The sequence below is a fragment of the Asterias rubens genome, chromosome 2 (genome assembly GCF_902459465.1).
Source record: "Asterias rubens chromosome 2, eAstRub1.3, whole genome shotgun sequence".
Classification (NCBI taxonomy): Eukaryota; Metazoa; Echinodermata; class Asteroidea; order Forcipulatida; family Asteriidae; genus Asterias; species Asterias rubens.
Genome location: NC_047063.1, coordinates 9,564,077 through 9,583,251, shown reverse-complemented (window position 1 = coordinate 9,583,251; position 19,175 = coordinate 9,564,077). Strand labels below are relative to the sequence as shown.

Below are 19,175 nucleotides of genomic sequence, written 5' to 3'. Positions count from 1 at the left end.
TATAAGTTTCAGCTTTAATTTAAGGCATAAACATTACATTATATTTGATCTTGTTTTTAATGTGACGTTATGTTGTCCTTGATTTTGAGGGAGGAACAAATGTATACTTGTATAGTCACGTTCGCAGCTGTCGTACAAACATGTAAACCTTACTGTCTGGTATTTTTGATATGGTTGTATTTAATGAATGGAAATTTACAAAAATATATCCAGCAATGTATATCAGTCAATAATAATATTGTATCAGAATTATCATCCAAGCTTGAAACCCCCAATTTGGTATCCAATACCCTGTTGATCAACCCATTTCACATGGATAGATTCCTACCCTACTGAGCAACCTATTTCACCAAGTTGGGCTGTATATTTTTCCACCCAACTTAGCAACCCATTTCCCCTATATACGTGCTGTGGTATCCCTATTATTATGTAGCGACCATTTTGCCCAATGGGGCTATGTGTACATTACAACTCAACAGGGCAATCCATTTTACTTACGTGGGGATTTGGGTATCTAGTAACAACTCAACAGGGCAATCCATTTTACTTACGTGGGGATTTGGGTACTAGTAACAACTCAACAGGGCAATCCATTTTACTTACGTGGGGATTTGGGTATCTAGTAACAACTCAACAGGGCAATCCATTTTACTTACGTGGGGATTTGGGTACTAGTAACAACTCAACAGGGCAATCCATTTTACTTACGTGGGGATTTGGGTACTAGTAACAACTCAACAGGGCAATCCATTTTACTTACGTGGGGATTTGGGTACTAGTAACAACTCAACAGGGCAATCCATTTTACTTACGTGGGGATTTGGGTACTAGTAACAACTCAACAGGGCAATCCATTTTACTTACGTGGGGATTTGGGTACTAGTAACAACTCAACAGGGCAATCCATTTTACTTACGTGGGGATTTGGGTACTAGTAACAACTCAACAGGGCAATCCATTTTACTTACGTGGGGATGTGTGTACATGTACTAGTATCACCCACGCTCCGGATAGTAGCCCATTCCACCCACTGGGATTTCACTTTTATGGCTCCATATTACAAAAGGTTTCATTTAAGGTGGAGTTGGTGTTGAAGAAGATGGGTCTATAGATACAGGTTACAAACTATGGGTAACCCCCAAATTATCTGAAATGACCCAATGTTTTCCAACATGTCGACTGTCAATAGGAAATCTATGCATTTAGAAATCGAATGTTTGGTGTTTTTCTTTTATCCATCTACACACTAGTATACGTATAATTATGTGGTGCTTCTTACAAAATAGGGTTCTCCTTGGTATAACAAAATTGAGAGAATAAAACCCTGCTCTGTATACTGATTCACAAGCTGTCTTAAAATTTATGTATTTTGTCCCAAATTATGTTTTTTTTTTCTAAATATTTAGTAACAGTAGATCAGATAAAAAAAAGTTTCCATAAAAAAAGGATTGTTGTTAATCACAAGAGTGTAAAATCCATTTTTTTTTTAAACCACTCTTTTATGTTGTATACAGGTATATAAACCCTATACACTAGGATAAGATTTTTAGCAATAGCCACCATATCTTACTATTGATATAATTATTATAAACACAACAAATGTAAATGAGCCGAGTAAAGGAAATTGTTTTTATCACTATATAACGTGCAATAAATTTCTTGTGCCATTGTGTAAAAAAACGCTGTTTGAATGTTCAGTTATCATTTTTCCCGTGCACCCTCAGAGAAACTGTAATCTCCTAAAAGGTTGGTTCCATTGATTCATTGATTGACTGACAGACGAACTGAGCAATATTACCTGACTGACTCATCATTCATCAACTAATACAACTGTAAGGTACATATCTGCTTAATTTTCATTTAGATACCGGTTTCGAGTCAGCTTTTTCACTTTACATCAAATTTGGACAACGGATTCCCAAATTTGGCCCAAACCTGAAAACAGTCTCAACTCCTTGGGAGTATGCAGCACCAGCAACCAAGCGTGCTAACCATTCATACCAAAACAGTCTCTACCCTCGCAGGTACACATTTATTCATGGGTGATGAGAAGCATCAACAGAAGTGTCTTGCTTAAGCGCAAAAATGCCAAGCGACCTGTCATGTGACTTTTTTTAAAGTATTTGGCTAAAGAGTATTATCTCGCATCACATTAAGTTTATTAAAACATAAACTCTGAAAGAGCTGGGCAAATATTTTTCGCAAAAACTTTTAAATAGCTTTTACTTAATTTATTGAACAATTATAATTATACTAGAAATGAAAGAAGCAAAAAGTTGAAATCTTAACTAATTTAAGGTATCATTCATCCTCACTGAACCATTTCACCGAATAATTCCCAAAATAAAAGTAGTTTTTTTTATGCTAGGAATGTAAATATTACAAATTTACAAATAAGCTGCAAGCAGTCATAATTAGCTTTTTAACACTACAGAGATTAAATAATCATTTCTGACACACTTTTTTATACAAAAATATTAGATTCAGCTGCAATTGTTTAAAAAAGATTTGACAAAAAATATTTTGTGATAAAATACTAAAAATATTACTAGTCATATATTCTCCAATATTCAGTGTTCACCGAAAAAAAAACTGCCAAGCACACTAAGGAACTAGTATAATCATTCAGTCATCCCCGAATAAATAAAGACATAAAAACATAAACAAAACAAAACAAAACAAAAAACTGCCGAGCACCCTTTTTAAGGCACTGTTATATTGCGTATCTAATGTTCCATCACTTAAAACAGACTGACGGAAACTAATGTTCACATCACAACAACTTAACAAGCAACTTAATAACAAATACAATGTCATGAGCGACTCGGACCATTGTATTCCGGAATCATTTAGCCAAGTTTGCAATTCATCTTTTGATTATTTGCAAAGTTCTAAGCATACCACAGTTGTTTTTTATATAGTTTGGTATGTTTATTGGCTTCACGTTTTACACTTCTTTTAATCTGTAAAGCGCCTAGGGCGCCTTTTTAGGCGGATTCTGGCGCTATGTAAATGCTTTCATATTATAATAATAAACCGTTTTTATGTAGCGCAAAATTACAATGAAGTCTCAAAGCACTCTAGGAACGCGCAGAATTTACATGTTCCAAGTCCGTTTTCATCTCGCGTCCCAAAAAGTCTCTCATTCACACAAGTCAAATTATTGTTATTCATGCACCAAAATTGCTCGAGAAAGCTTGAAGAGATATACATTGTGTAGCACCTTAAAAATTTGATCAAACTTCTCACCCAAATCTTGGAATGCCATTTCAGAATTTAAGCAGCATTCCTGTGATATATACATGCATGTATGAAGAAGGCGTATCACCAAAGTGTTACTTTAACCATAATAGAAACGACCCAATGTACCAGGATCAATACCGATGGTGTATCCGACCATCATCAAGCGGTTAATAATCACCGTCTGAAATTTAAAACGAGAAAAACCAGACAACATCATATTTATTAGATCCAGAGTAGTCATCGAGGCTTGGGAGTCATAGACCCACTGGTGATTTTCACTTTATTTTACCTCGTCTGTATTTATTTAGTTCTCCTATTTTTTACTGTTTTGTTTAATTGAATTTTATTTACAGTCGAATGTGCATACACGGGCATTACTTATCAATTTTAAACGAGTGCCCTATGTATCTTCTGCATTACGCATTATGACTGCTCGATTAAGCTTGCGCACCAACGCGTATGGCTATGAAAGCCGAATGCGCTTTAGCCAACTGGTCTTAAACGCGCTCCAGCTATGTCGTAAGACTGTATTGAATAACCCTTTTGTTGCAACGAAAGTGGCCATCTTGTAAGGGCAGGCCGTATGCGCATCTAAATGAAGCACGCAGCATGCAAGGTTTGATTTATACGGCATGCATACCCCTACAGACACCATGTTGTAGGGCAGGTGTTTGAATGGCGACGTCATATTCGTTACGGTCTATGCCAGGTAAACATGGTCATGTGACCACAAACTGCTGTTTCAAAAGGAAATATGTACCCATGATTGTAGCTGTGCCCTTGTTTACTCGTTTGCTTAGATGATTCTTCCTTCAAGGAAACTCGGAAAACTCCCACAAGGCTTATTATCAACACTAACATTTTCTTAGAGTATAAATTTTCAATTTCTTACCTTGATTATTCCCTTCTTCAGTAAGCGTCGAGCAGATGTAACCACAGACACGTCTTGAATGATTCTCAGATGTCCAAACTTCTGCAACTTCTTGACCTGATGGTGAATTAGTCAATCATCATTATCCGAAACCAATTCCATGAGAGAGAAACAAACTCCTTGAGGAAACGGAGATTGTACACTTTCCAAATATTCAAAGATTTTCGAGCTTCAAAGTACAAAACCAGTTTGTTTATGGACGCAGAGCTAAATACTGACTAGAATGCCACTCATGATTTTAATAATAATATTAATTATAATTAATTATATAATGGACTGTAGAGGTAAACTATCTACTTAAAGGTTCCAAGGTACACACAAACAAAAGATGAGACACCCCCTTGATAAACAAAACCTTGAGGAAATGGAGATTGTAATTATCTAGAGATATTATATTTGAGCTTCAAGGTACAAAACAAGTATAAATTTGTACTGGGCTAGAATTTACTTGACAAGACCAGAATCAAAATGAACGGACCCTTCCCATGAAATATGCTAATTACATTCACGCATGCGTACAGACCCTGTTGGTTGGCAAACGCCATAGAGTTGTACACTAAGCAGACGCGCAATCGCGTCTGCGTCACACACCCATTAGCCGTGTACAAAACAGCGCAATGTTCCCTCATTTTGCCAACCAAAACATAAGTGTGCAAGCGCTACGTGCAATTGACATATTTCATGGGAAGGGTCTTATATACAAGCACTCAGAGAAGATTGATTTCATTTGCGTTTATTTGGGTGTCGTGGCCGAGCGAATATTAGAGCACCGAATTCAAGCTTTGGGTCCAATTTCAAAGAGCTGCTAAGCACAGTTTGCTTAGCATGAAATTTCTTCCTTGATAAAAACAGGATTACCAACCAAATTTCCACGTGATTTTCAGGATAAGCAAACAACAGCTGAATACCAGTAACACGCAATATGCAACAAATGGAAATTTGGTTGGTCCTGTTTTTATCAAGGAAGAAATTTCATGCTAAGCAAATTTTTTTGCTTAGCAGCTCTATGAAATTGGGCCCAGGTGATTCCGTTCAGCGGAGTGTGGGTTCGAATCCCAGTCGTGACACTTGTGTCCCTGAGCAAGACACTTCACTATACCAGGGGTACATTGTAAATGGGTACCTGTGAGGGCAGAGATGGTTCTTGTGATTGACTTAGCCGAGTAGCGCATTTGTTGCACAAGGCTGTATACTCCCCAGGGAGCTGAGACGGTTTAAGGAATGATTTAAGGCCCAGTGACCAGGGGTAATAAATGTTGGAGCGTCACTGCGTGACGACCGGTCACTGCGTGACGGACCTGAGCGCTATATAAGAAGCCATTATTATTATTATTATGAGGAAGACAGCTCTCTACCATGACACACCATTATTATTATTATTATTAAGTGTTCTTCGATACCCTTGAAAGAAAATTGAAAGAGAATTATCACATTCACAGTAAAACAAAATTCACAAAGATATCACACAATGAGGTATAAGGCAAAAACAACGAAGATTGGCAAACACAAAAACATTATTGATTCCTGTAAGTAGCAATGGGTAATGCAACAATTTATTAAATGTAACAAATGCATATGGGAAATATCCAATGCTATTTTTACACTAATGGGAGACTTTGGAGCCATGTGTCTGCAGACTTACCAGGTAAATTTCCATTGTTTACGCAGTTCTGAGCATGCGCACATTACCAAGACCGATGGATTTACCGGGTAAGTCTGCTGCCACCTACCGGACCACAAAACATGGTTGTCATGTCAACTAGACAACCTTATTTGATAGTAAACAGAGAAATATTCAGCAAACCATATGAAGAACATGTACACAAGGTAGAATTACATGGGAGTAACAAAACAAAACTCAGTTCTAATATAGCGGGTGTCGTCCACTAGGAGCGTGACTAGTAGAGCAAAATGCAAAAACTTCCCAACTTTTTACAAAGCAATAATGGTTAAAGGCAGTGGACACTGTTGGTTATTGTCAAGGACTAGCCTTCACAGTTGGTGTATCTCAACATATCCATAAAATAACAAACCTGTGAAAATTTGAGCTCAATCGGTCATCGAACTTGCGAGATAATAATGAAAGAAAAAACACCCTTGTCACACTAAGTTGTGTGCGGTTAGATGGTTGATTTCAAGACCTCAAGTTCTAAACCTGAGGTCTCGAAATCAAATTCATGGAAAATTACTTCTTTCGTGAAAACTATGGCACTTCAGAGGGAGCCGTTTCTCACAATGTTTGATACCATCAACCTCTCCCCATTACTCGTCACCAAGAAAGTTTTTATGCTAACAAATATTTTGAGTAAATACCAATAGTGTTTACACTGCCTTTAATCAAGGGCAAAGTGTCATGACCCAGATTCAAACTCACACTCTGCTGCTGACAACACCAGAGCTTTGTACAGGTGAACCAGACCGCTCTCTGCCATGACACACCACAAGTCACATAAAACTAATACTGAATGCGTTGCGTTTGTGCACTGTCGCCCTGTCCTGATGATGAAACTTGGTTTTCAATTTTGTACTCAGCTTCACCTCATAGTGCATCCAATGTTTGTGTAGTATTGTGAGAGGACTCATCAATTATCTTACCATTGCATAGTCTTCCATCAGAAGGAACGGTGGGAACATGCCAGCTTTATCAAAGATTTTCCTGGACATGAAAAGTGCTTGATCTCCGTAGGCAAGTTCTGCAAATGAGAATTTAAGAAGGATAAATGACCCACTATAAACATTCTGCCTTCCAAGCAATTCTTTAAATAACGGGAAAAAAGAGTGGCAACTCGGTCTTAAAATGGCTGTTTTAAAACCAGTCGGGTGGAGGCCATTTGACATCAAAGGATCTTGCAGAAGGTTGTGCATACATTTCACATTGAGTGTTTAAACATGGTCAAGTGACCATCTGCAAACTAATAAGACTACCAAAACTTACTGGAGTATTTTATGAATATTTTTACAGTTAAAGGCAGTGGACACTACTGGTAATTACTCAAAATAATTATTAGCATAAAACCTTACTTGGTAACGAGTAATGTGGACAGGTTGATAGTATAAAACATTGTGAGAAATGGTTCCCTCTAAAATGACGAGTTCGATTTTGAGACCTCAGAATTAGAATTTGAGGTCTCGAAATCAAGCATCTGAAAGCACACAACTTCGTGTGACAAGGGTGTTTTTTCTTTCCTTATTATCTGGCAACTTCAAAGACCAATTGAGCTCAAATTTTCACAGGTTTGTTATTTTATACGTATGTTGAGATACACCAAGTGAGAAGACTGGTCTTTGACAATAACCAATAGTGTCCAGTGTTTTTAAGTTTTAGTTATTTTTTATAACTTTGATTATCACCATACACAGATATATCTGTATATGTGATAACCACTATATGTGGTGTTTCCCGAGTCCTCAGGAAAACAAATCCACAGGCATGCTACTCAGGTGGGATTTGAACCAATGACCCCAGCATTCTACAGTAAATCTCTAACATGTCTAAACACTAGTAGACCAACGTGCTGGGCCCATTATCGTTTCGTGACGCATATCAGGCATGAGCATTTTTATTTTCTTAAATTGATGAGAAAAATATGGTTATCAACATACCATCAATCCACAATCGATCTTTTTGCCAGTTTTCTTGTCAAGGACCAATTTAACAGCTATATTTTCAAAGTCATAGTGCGAGGCTGGAGAAAAAAATTACCTCATCAACGATGGCTTTACATTTTTAAGTACATTTTCACTGCACACCTTGTGGTCTATATAGACCCAGGGGCATAGCGATTGCAATTTCATTTGGGGTGTGGAACAGCCTTGCTTCCATGGGCTGAGGGCCATGTTGAGACCTCTCATGCACCATCAATTTCCCCTGGTAGGGAGGTTCTGAGAAACAATGCTATTATATTTTAATTTTGTTGTGAAGCATCTTCAGAGTTTGGAGTGAATTTGCAGTTTGTAAGTTCGGTGTATGGGTAAAAACCAAAATTAATATTCTTTATCCCTGATGCCAATTTAACATCTTTTATATCGTTGCGGTGCCCGCTGCCAAAACATAGGATTTGAACTGCCTCTAGCTTCTGGGCAACCTCGGTAGTCTAGTTGGTAGACACTGCTCTAGAATTGCAAGGGTTGTGGGTTCGAATCCCACCCGAGTAACATGCCTGTGATATTTTTTCACAGGACTTGGGGAAGTACTGAGTATACAGTGCAAACACACATCAGTGTATGGGTAAAGACCAAAATTTGTCGTTCTTATTATTTTATTTTGTATTACCTGAAACTCTGCACCTCAACCTGACCAGCCTTTCTAGAATCTGCAGCTGTTTTCTATTCCACCAGCTGCATTTATCCTGACTGGCGTGAAACAAAAAAATATGATAATTGTCACATCAATTACTAATATAAAGTACAGAATTGGTAATTATCTAGTTTCAGAATCTGAAAAGTAAAGTTTTAAAGTCAAAATGCTGTCGCACAAGACAGCAGTTATAGGCTTCCGCGTGTCATCCCCAAACAAAGGTATTGACAAAATAGGGAGACAGCCAACAAAAGGGCTAGATAGCTCAGATGCAAATCCAAAGGCTAAACAATATTGTTGAATATCTCATGATGAACACAAATGTTTTCTGTTCCAACAAGTATATCGTAATTAATTCCATCCAACTGTCTTGAGCGCCTATAGAAAACTTTGGTTGATTTTGGCGCTATATAAATTCCCTCTGATTGATAAGTATCTCTACCAGGGGCTGAGCCAAATCTCTGACAATAAAAACAATAACAATACAAACTGATAAAGCGCACTTTCTAATAAAATATAATATTACTGTGTTGAGAGAGTGCACGTTTCTGAGGACATTGAATAGCTCATTCCATCAGACTGTTGCAATATGAGAAAATGCTTGATTGCCAACACCAGAACTTGAGATCAGTGCACCGCCACGACTTGACATTCTCTAATTTTTATTTAAAGGCAATGGACACAATCAGTTCAAATTTTCACAGGTTTGTTATTCTGTGCATATGTTGAGATACACCAAGAGAGAATACTGGTCTTTGACAATAACCAAACGTGTACAGTGCCTTAAACAAGATTCATCCAAAATCTGAGCCAGTGTTTTATTACTGTACAAATGAATCCAGGGGTTGATTTCAAAAAGGATTAGGCTAGGACTAGTCCTAGGAGATATTGGACACTTAAGGCTAGTCCTAAGTGATCTATGAAGACGAGTAGCTCGTCCCAACTCAAGATAAAACTAGTCTTAACTCTATGTGAAATCCACCACTGTTCTTTAAATACCTGTGTTTCTCCTTGGAATGAAGAACATCAAAACTGAAATTGAAGGCCCCTGCAACATTGCCAGGTTCAGCCAATGTCAGGAGGACGTAACGATCAAACGCCCATGGGAGTCTAGTGTCCGCATGAAGAAAGAGTACATTAACACCTGTGGCTGCTCGTGCTCCGGCATTCAGCTGCCTGCCTCTGCCTGAACACAATTAAAAACATACATGATAATACATAGTACACACCTTCAGGGCTCGAATTTTGGGAGAAAGTCCACAAGACAACAGGGCCTGTTGCTTAACATGATTGCTGGACCAGAACTGTTTTCACAAGACCAGTCACAAGAAAAGATTTGAACTGTGTCACAACCAACCCATTGGGGTAGTTGTTGCAACGAGAAAGAATAAAACACTGCAGAAATAAATTTGCACTCAAGCCAATCAAGATTATATTTACAAAATATTACAATTTATTTACAACGCAACTCTTCTGCAATCTGAATTCTTTTTCAGTGGCCACACCTCAAAATACAATAAATTCAACTTCCAAAATTCACTAATTCCAAACCTCAAATTGAGGCAACCCGACTCTTAAACTTGTGAGTTACAGTTACTGGCTTCAAGTAACCTTAAAGTTTATTCAAGTTTCTACGCCTTGTATCACCTCGATCTCAAATTCAAACTTCTCAATAAATTCAACAATATATCTCCGGTACTTTGCAAATTCTCAATAATTCAACAATATATCTCCATATACTTTCCAACTTCTCAATAATTCACTAATATATCACAGTACTTGGCAACTTCTCTACAATCCAACAATTATTCAACAAACTGTCTTCTCTAAGGGTTCACATCACTCCTTAGGCTCGTTAACTCTCCCGAGTCTACAATATCATGGTTCCTCAATGGTCGTGAGAAGTGCACTGTTCATTGGATGTTCATCTTTGCATTCTGTGTTTCCAGCTCTAGAAAACCCTGCCATCGGTTAAGTCCCAACTCCACTCTAGTGATGAAAATGTTGGCGTGACGGTCCCATGTGATTTATCATGTCATCAGGGGCGTCCGATCATTCACTCCAGACTTTAAAAGTCGGGTGGATAAGGGCCATGATTTGTTGAGCTCAGTCCTCCTCTGTGCCTCACCAGATCTTAACGTCTGTGCTGTAGCATCGCAAGCAGAACTCTAAAATGCATAGCCCCAACTTCACACACATCACCCAACTCACTTCAGAACTGGTACTCTGCACTACAATTCACTTTCTCCCCTTCATATACACAACTACAACCATCTACACTCAAGCATACCAGTGAAATTCTCCAGGCATTCCTGAGAGCCAACGCCCCAAGGAAACAAAGGACCGACCCTAACAATAGCCTTTGTGCTTGCATTGCAAGTACTACTGCTGCACAGTAGCACTTGTCTACCTGTCCAAACTTTACAACTATTTACAACAAAGTAGCGGTAGCCGCTGCACAGTAGTAGCTAGTGGCGGTTGCCCCAGCAATTACACAGAAGCAGCTCGCATTAGCACTATTTACTTTAGTGTACCACAAATTATACAAAATGACTATTTCCAACAGCTTCCATTAGTCAACCTGTGACAAACTGTATGGCTCGATCAAGCACATCGAAGTGATTGATCTCCTTTGTATTATGGGCAAGTCCTTATAATACTCAACCAGAAAGTTTTTTATCAAACTGACAGTCAGTATTTTGAACAAAGACATAGGACCACCGGACTTGTCCAGTCATGAGCTTACTGACCCAGTGCTGAAACCACTTGCCTCGTGCCTGTGGCCCAGTGTCATTTTGTTTGCATATAAAGTGTAGTGTGTCTTTGCTGCTCTCAACATTTCATATTGACTGCAACTTTTCATTAGTTATCTCTAGGAAGAATAAAAAATCCACAAGAAAAAAAATTCAAGAACAAATGTGATTTGTCCAAACTTTTTTAATTGAATCATGTTTCTAAAATAGCCTTTAAACAAAAGAGAAACAATCATTATGCATCAACATTTTACTAAATGTTTACTACTACGGTATGTTCAAAGAAATCTTAAGACCCATTTTTAGCCTCTTAAAAAAAAATCCCTACTTTGTTGTTGCCTAAAGAAATCAAGATCTGTTATTTCAAATGAATTTCACCCTGCGAATAGTTTGTTTGAGTTGATGAGAACAGGTAAGCGATACAGAGCGATCAGAGCTGACTCCAACCGTACTCGCAATAGTTTTTATCCCAGTGCAATAAGGTTACTTAATGATTAATACTTTTTAATTTGTTTTTGGGGGGGTTTGCAATTTTGTTTTTACTGTAAATCTGCATAATGTGCGCATACTGTTTATTTGTTCGTTATTGTATGTCTATGGTTTAAGGGTTTTCTGTATTTGGGTAATTTTTAATATTTTTAGACTCGCAAACTGAAGTGTATATCACTGTTTATGTATATATATGTGTGACAATAAAACAATTGAATTGAATTGAACTCTGGATTGAACTGAATTGAACTCTTTACATTCTAATGCATTCAGGAGACTTACCAGCACCTCCTTGGACAACACTGATCTTCATTTCTGGGTTTTCTTCTGCAAATTGATCCACACATTCCACAGTGCAATCGAGACTGCCTCCATCAGAGATGATAACCTCTATATATGACGGCCAGGAGCTGTTCTGAAGCAACAACAAAATCAAACGAAGAAAAAGTTAGATAGAGAAGTTGACTGTAAAATATACAGTGGTGTTCAAACTTAGTGTACAAATAACTAATGTTAATATAGAGAAATTATTGTCATGAAAGCTACGTAGATTGTTCCGTTCAAGGCTTAGCAAAGTTGACTTGCACATTTCATCGAATGCGTAACCAGAGGAGGGGGGAGGGGTTTCAGGGAGGCTGCAGCCACACCCTCCACTCAGCTCAGAACCCTTGCAACGAGCTCCCGCCTCAAATGTGATAAAACAAAATCACCAATGGAGTTGTTTGTTACATTAAACAGCCCCCCGAAAATATGTCTTTGAACCCCACTTGCTTCCCTTCCTCCACAAATGTAAAAGTTTAGTTACACCACTGATTTCAACTAACAAAGAACAAAAATACAATCTCTATTGCACAAAATAATACTTATCACCCGGGATCCAGGTAGATCGTTGCCATTTGATCGGCGGAAAAATCTATAACAAACAAGATGTGCGAGATAATATTCTTGCGTCCACTCCAGTGACGTTTTGTACTGCTCTGTAGAATGCATGATGTTGTCAAGCATGATCAGGGACCAAATGGAATATTCAGAAAATGCGCAGTGATTATTCCAAAATGCACAGGATGTGATAAAGGAATACCACAAGAACTACAATCTTTCACTTTAAAGACACTGGACACAATTGGTAATTGTCAAAGACAAGTCTTCTCACTTGGTGTATCTCAACATATGCATAAAATAACAAACCTGTGAAAATTTTAACTCAACTGGTCATCAATTGCGAGATTATAATGAAAGAAAAAACACCCTTGTCTCACGAAGTTGTGTGCTTCAGATGCTTGATTTCGAGACCTCAAATTCTAAACTTGCGTTTCAAAATCAATTTCGTGGAAAATTACTTCTTTCTCGAAAACTACGTTACTTCAGAGGGAGCCGTTTGTCACAATGTTTTATACTACTAACCTCTCCCCATTACTTGTTACCAAGTAAGGTTTTATGCTAATACCTATTTTAGTAATTACCAATAGTGTCCACTGCCTTTACCCACCTCTGGTATTATTAAAAAACATCTTGGTGGATATACACGTCATCGGACGTGAAGTGGTTTTGACTACACAAACCTCTTTGATACAAGTGAGAATAGCATGGATGTTGGCTTCTTCATTCAGCACTGGTATTACAACAGAGAGAACAGGCATCTTTAAGTCAGTTAAACTCACTCCAACTGCCCTCTCAAACTCTCCTAGGTCATCTTGTGTGTCCTTCAAAGGAGGAAAATATGATAAGATAGTAGTAAACTTATAAATATAGAAATGAACATTCACATTGTCTGCAATGTTAGTTTAATTTTAATTCACTAGATTTATACAAACATACAATAGTTATACTCATGATAATAATAATGCATAGGCCCATATATAGTGTGGTATTGTTATGCAATGAATAAAAGCTCTTAATAACAGAATATAGGACCTACAAATTAAAAAAAGCAATATTACTCAATTAGTTTTATATGTATAAAGCACATCATTTTAGTAAACTCTCAGATAACTTTAGAAACGGGGAAGAGAGAGAAAATGGGGTAAGTGGAATTCAAAGAGCAAAGTTTACAACAAACACTTTTACAATATTAACGACAGAAATAACCACATAATATATCAAGTTACATGTAACACATAGGCCTATATTATGCAAAATGTATACATTCAAAATATCAGCAGTATGCAAATGTACAGTTTAAAAATACACATCAACAGTAAAATAACACAAGCAAAATACACAAATTATAAAAATACAAATATATGAATGCAAGATTTGGACTCCGACCCTTACATAAAAATGATCAAAAGCACACAACACATTTAAAAATGCACAGAATGAAAGAAAAATATAAAGAAATGTGACTGGTCACCAGGACAGTACCCAAAACCACAGTAGGAGGATATGTATGTCTGTTCAGAGATGAGAAGTTACAAGCACATTTACCCCTGACCAAGATCCTCGGCAATTTACAGTAAAAATCTTAAACTGAAATAAAATACAATTAGACCAGACAACATGTTTCCAGAACGGACAGGATTTTAGCAATGTCTGACAGTTATAATAAAAACAATAATAATAGTCTTATATAGCGCATGTATCTACCAAACAAGGTACTCAAGGCGCTGAGTATATATATACAAACTTCTGAAAGATAAGTTCTATATTTAGGTTTTTAGTTCTAGGTTTCAGAAAGAATTCTGAGACCCAATTATGTAGTACCTTATATAGGTTTACAAGGTGCTACGCCGCATACAGCAGCCACAGCCAGGAACACCGGTTATTAAAGAGTACAGTGGCTGAATATATGAGCTTTGCCTAACACAAAACATAACACAATGAAAACAAATATATACATTACTAAAAGCAATTGGTACCAAAGAAAGATTCAAACAAGTGTTTAAAAGTGCCTTGCTTAGGGTCGGATGTAGAAATATACTCACCACATCTGTCAGGATTTGTGACATAAGCTCTACCTTGATACCGGAATGAGAAGCCACATCCAACTGCTGCTGGAGTACTTTGGATGTCCCCCACTCTATGCCTTCAAATAAGCTGTTCAGATCACCTACATAAATTAAAATAGATCCAACTCAAATGTTTGAAGCCATTGGACACTTTCTGAACAGAACAAAAATTCAAAGTTCACAGATTTACAAATAACTTACAGGGTTTACAGAAGGTAATGGTGAAAGACTTCCCTTGAAGTATTATTCCATGAAATACTTTACTTTTTGAGAAAACATTATACAATATCAATTCTCGATATTATCGAGAATGACAGATTTAACACATGTCATGACACTGCGAAACGTGCGGAACCAAGGGTGGGTTTTCCCGTTATTTTCTCCCGACTCCGATTAGACTCGATTGGTCCTAAATTTGTACAGGTTTGTTATTTTATATATAAGTTGTGATATACAAGTTGTTATACACGAAGTATGGGCCTTTGGACAATACTGTTTACCGATGTTGTGCGATTGTTTAAAAGGCTAATTTTTTTTTTGAGGAATGCATTCACTTCCAATGAATTTGATTCATCGTCAACGCAATGACATGATTTTGAAAAGGTCACTTCTATTTGAAAATCTTAAAGTTTACTGAAAACCTTTCACAAGGCACAATGGCCAAGACCAGGGCAACCAGGGCAACAAAAGCCATGGTCTTTGTGATCTCCCCGTGTTATTCCAGGCCTGATGATCAGCGGTACTGTCGCACTGTAGATTTTTGCAATAATTAACTTCAAAGAAAAGCCCACCTAGTTTGTGCTTGACTTCTTTCCGAAGGCCAACCAGATAGTATCCATCGTCTTTTGCAGGACCAAGGATCATCTCGCAGTCCGAGCGATGCAACTTATCCAAAGCAGCGTCCAGTATGTCGGCGTCAATAGCGGGAATGTCACTGCCAATCTGGGGAAACAATTTCAAAGTTTACTCATGATAGATGAAACTGCAAATTAAGTTTCGAAGTAGATTTTAAACATATTGTCATAACTGTATCTTTCTGTTGTATTCATACACTCAAAAAAGGAAAAAAAAAACATTTAAAAATGTTTTATTCACTTATGACTTATCTGAAAAGGAAGAGGACTTGCACATTTTTTGAGTAAAATGTAGTATAAGTTAATTGTTTAGCTTTTGGATGAGAAATGGTGTTTACCGCAGGAAGAAGGTCTGGTGCACAAACATGAATAAACAGGTGAAATTAGGCCAAATAAAAAAAATACCAGTTCATCATCCCTGCCCGCATCCTTTTTTGGGGCCACATCCTTTGCTTTACTATTTTTATTTTAGATTTTTGTTAAATCCATCCTTTCAAAAGGACTGGCATAAAGGCTTTTCCTGAATCTAACGTGATGCTCTCGAACACGTGTAACCTTCTGTTTCAAAAACAAATTAGTTAATGCCAACCAGCGAATCTTTTTAGTGTAATAATCCGACCTTGTTAACCCGGGTCTTTATGCAACAAATAGATATAAAATAAGTTTGCCGTGGGTTCAAATTGAAGAATTGGTGGCCTGTTTGGTTTTAAATACATTAGCAGCCATCTTGGAAAAAAAAATTAAAAGGCCCTCATCCTCCTCTTTTTGGAAAAATCAGGCGATCAACTGGTATTTTTTTATTTGGCCTTTAATATATAGCTCTTCATGGCCACTCTGTTGAATCAGTGCTACTTTAAAGGTGCGAAGCATGGACATTAACATCTGTTCTAGAGAAACAACTCAATGGTTTCAACACCAGAATGCTACACTGGTTGCTTGGTGTCAGGAAGGAAGACCACAAACATCAACTCAGACCTTTATCTTTGGCTCCCCCAAGTATAGTACGAAGACGCAAGTTTGCAGGGCAGTGTTATTGTCACCCTGACTCCTGAGCTTCCAGCCAGCAAGCTTGTGAAGCCAAGAAAGGTCAAACCAAATAGAAGAAGTTTTAACTAGCCCGTAGCACTATTACTTTCAAGGTACGCCAGGCTAGTGTTAAGGCTCAACGTTGTCGCCCCTCTTTTTTTGTTTAGGACCCCACCAGTTAATTTAGGTCTCTCTAAATAATTCGGCAGGCCAAAATAAAATCTGAAGTTTTGATCGAATGCCATTCAACTCGCCCTCCAACAAAGTCGCCCATTTACAAACTCACCCCCTCTCAAAGTCGCCCCTCACAATGTCACCGTAGCCATCGTAGATAGTCATCCCTGATTCCCATCAAATCAACCCAAATTAGCGAATAAAGGAGAGGGAGACTCTGTTAGTGGGTGACTTTGTGAGGGACGACTTTGTTGCGGGCGACTTTGTTGCGGGCGACTTTGTTGCGGGCGACTTTGTCATGGGCGACTTTGTTGTGGGCGACTTTGTAATGGGTGACTTTGTTGCGGGCGACTTTGTAATGGGCGAAATACATTGTTGCGGGTGACTTTGTAATGGGCGACTTTGTAATGGGCGAATTTGTTGTGTGCTACTTTGCATGGGGGGGGGAGAGTTGACTAATTTTCGTTTTGATCAATTGGAGTGTAATCAGAGCAACTGGAAGCAAAATTGACGAGACACACACTTACAATAACTGCAATTTCATTTCCCTTCTTGAAGGAACTATCAAAGGTCTGAGCCATCTTGGTTCCTAGGTGGCCATCACACTGCATTGACCAGCTAAATCTCTCAGGAGGGAAGCCCTTCCGGTCCAGCCAGTGGCCAATCTGACTGACGTTGCCTCCCGCTACTTTCACTTCAACAGCTGTGTCCGTTTTTCTTTTCTGGAACTCGGCCAAGATGTTCAGCATGTGATCTGTCTGGAATGTTAAAATAATTATGTTTTATTTTTTCATAGTTTGAGTTTACCGATCAGCTCCCGTGTAACCTTCAAGTGAGGGCTGCTTAACACTTGAAGTCTTGTTGATTTGATCAGAAATGGTTTATTTAAATAACAAATTAATCCTTGCAGCCAGTAGGTTGAATTACATGCTTTGTCAAGTTTAAAAACATTCAAATACATTCAAAAAAGGCAATGTCATGACTGGACCATTTAATTTTAAAAAGAAGACCAGCCAGAGGTCTCATGGTGTTTTTGTTTTTGTTTTTTGAGGGGCTGAAAGATAATTTTGTAGTACTGGTGTCGCAAGAGGTTACAAACAGAATTCAATGGCTGTTTAATGTCGCAGTATACACGTATACATTTTAGGGTCCTACTACTTGCCGTCAACTCGCCGTCAACTCACTTGCGCCGTCAACTCGCCGTCAACTCCTCCAATATACATTTAAAATCCACAAAAGAAGCATAGAACTGTAAAGTATCAGCTCAAAGAGCATTCGCGTAAGTTTTAGGTCATATTTCGGAATAAAAATTGATTTTTTTTCTCGTGAAAAAAAATTCTCGAAGCCAAAAAACTGTCGGCCGCCATCTTGCTTTTTCACAATGATTAGTCTTGGCCCAAGTCGTTTTTGTGAATGAATTTATACCGAAAACCATGAGAAATATGTAGTTTAGCCCAGACTTAACACTTCCGTGCCCCTTTTTATAGATTTTTCATGTAAATTTAATGAGTTGACGGCACGAAAATGAGTTGACGGCAAGTCGGCGAGTTGACGGCAAGTAGTAGGACCGTACATTTTACAATGACATGTTTACTAAGCGAGCTTCAATTACATGCATTACTTATAAACAACACTGCCCCGCCCCCTTTCACTTTCACTTTCATTCACCTTTTACCACACACAGAATTGGTGCGGTGTGGTGCTACATTATGATGATTAACAATAACATAAACAATATTATTAAATATTATTAATAAAAATATTTACCACACATTACAATGTTCAAAGCTCATTTATTTACCACAGTATCAAAACAAAAAAGACAATATCAGTATCCACTCAAAACTAAAAGCAGACAATGCAGCTTTGCTTTTATAGTGAACAACGTGTAGCTGAGGTAGTTGGACTCCTCTGTTGGCCCTAAGAACTTAAAAGTGCAGTGGCGGCACTGACCATACTCTATCTATGCACTGACTGACTCCGTACCAGGGCTAAAAACCACGTGCAGCATGTCATGTGCAGAGAGAGAGAGACTACGCCCCCCATTCCTTTCAAAACAACTCCCTAGAGTCCGACACTTCCACCCTTTTTTCAAGTTCCATTGTGAAACTTATTGTGTCAGTGAGCATTACCTACACTGTATGTTATTGTAACAAGTTATTTCCTCATTATAGAAGACAGAAAGAAAGGAAATACCAACCATGTACAATTGCGCACGAGATGCACCAGCTTCGCCAAGTTCGGCGACCAGACGAGTTTTGGTTTTGCCTGGTTCTGGAAAGCGGGTGAACAGGACCACCCTTCCTTTGGATAATGCATTTTTCCTCTTTCGTAAGATGTTGAAGTACCACAGTGTCGCAAGAAGAACAAATGCAGAAATACATGTAATTGAGAGTGAAAAACCTGTTGCATTTGTCAACCACATATTTTTTCTTTTTGTGCGCATGTACGAGAGAAAAA

General features: G+C 38.0%; 1 protein-coding gene across 2 annotated transcripts; it reads right to left on the bottom strand.

The window, feature by feature from the left end:
* Nucleotides 1-106: 106 nt before the first annotated feature.
* LOC117304321 lies at nt 107-19,160 on the bottom strand. 2 transcript variants are annotated; one of them, XM_033788704.1, is made up of 11 exons: nt 18,916-19,160; nt 17,243-17,473; nt 15,453-15,603; nt 14,638-14,762; nt 13,276-13,416; nt 11,996-12,128; nt 9,471-9,657; nt 8,448-8,527; nt 6,770-6,867; nt 4,136-4,231; nt 107-3,424 (listed from the first exon to the last, which is right to left on the bottom strand). In XM_033788704.1, the coding sequence occupies exons 1-11, from the start codon at nt 19,138-19,140 to the stop codon at nt 3,341-3,343; spliced, it is 1,551 nt and encodes a 516-aa protein (XP_033644595.1). In that variant the 5' UTR covers nt 19,141-19,160; the 3' UTR covers nt 107-3,340. The 2 variants fall into 2 exon arrangements, with proteins under 2 accessions (XP_033644595.1, XP_033644603.1); XM_033788712.1 differs by lacking the exon at nt 18,916-19,160 and adding an exon at nt 18,517-18,627.
* Nucleotides 19,161-19,175: the final 15 nt, after the last annotated feature.

What these genes read in the sequence shown, in the direction of transcription:
- LOC117304321 (XM_033788704.1), bottom strand. Translation starts at nt 19,140, where the DNA reads ATGTGGTTGACAAATGCAACAGGTTTTTCACTCTCAATTACATGTATT. An exon ending in TTCTCACTTGTATCAAAGAG is followed by an intron (nt 12,129 to 13,275) that starts GTTTGTGTAGTC and finishes TTGTTGCTTCAG; the next exon opens with AACAGCTCCTGGCCGTCATA. An exon ending in TGATGGAAGACTATGCAATG is followed by an intron (nt 4,232 to 6,769) that starts GTAAGATAATTG and finishes ATTCACCATCAG; the next exon opens with GTCAAGAAGTTGCAGAAGTT.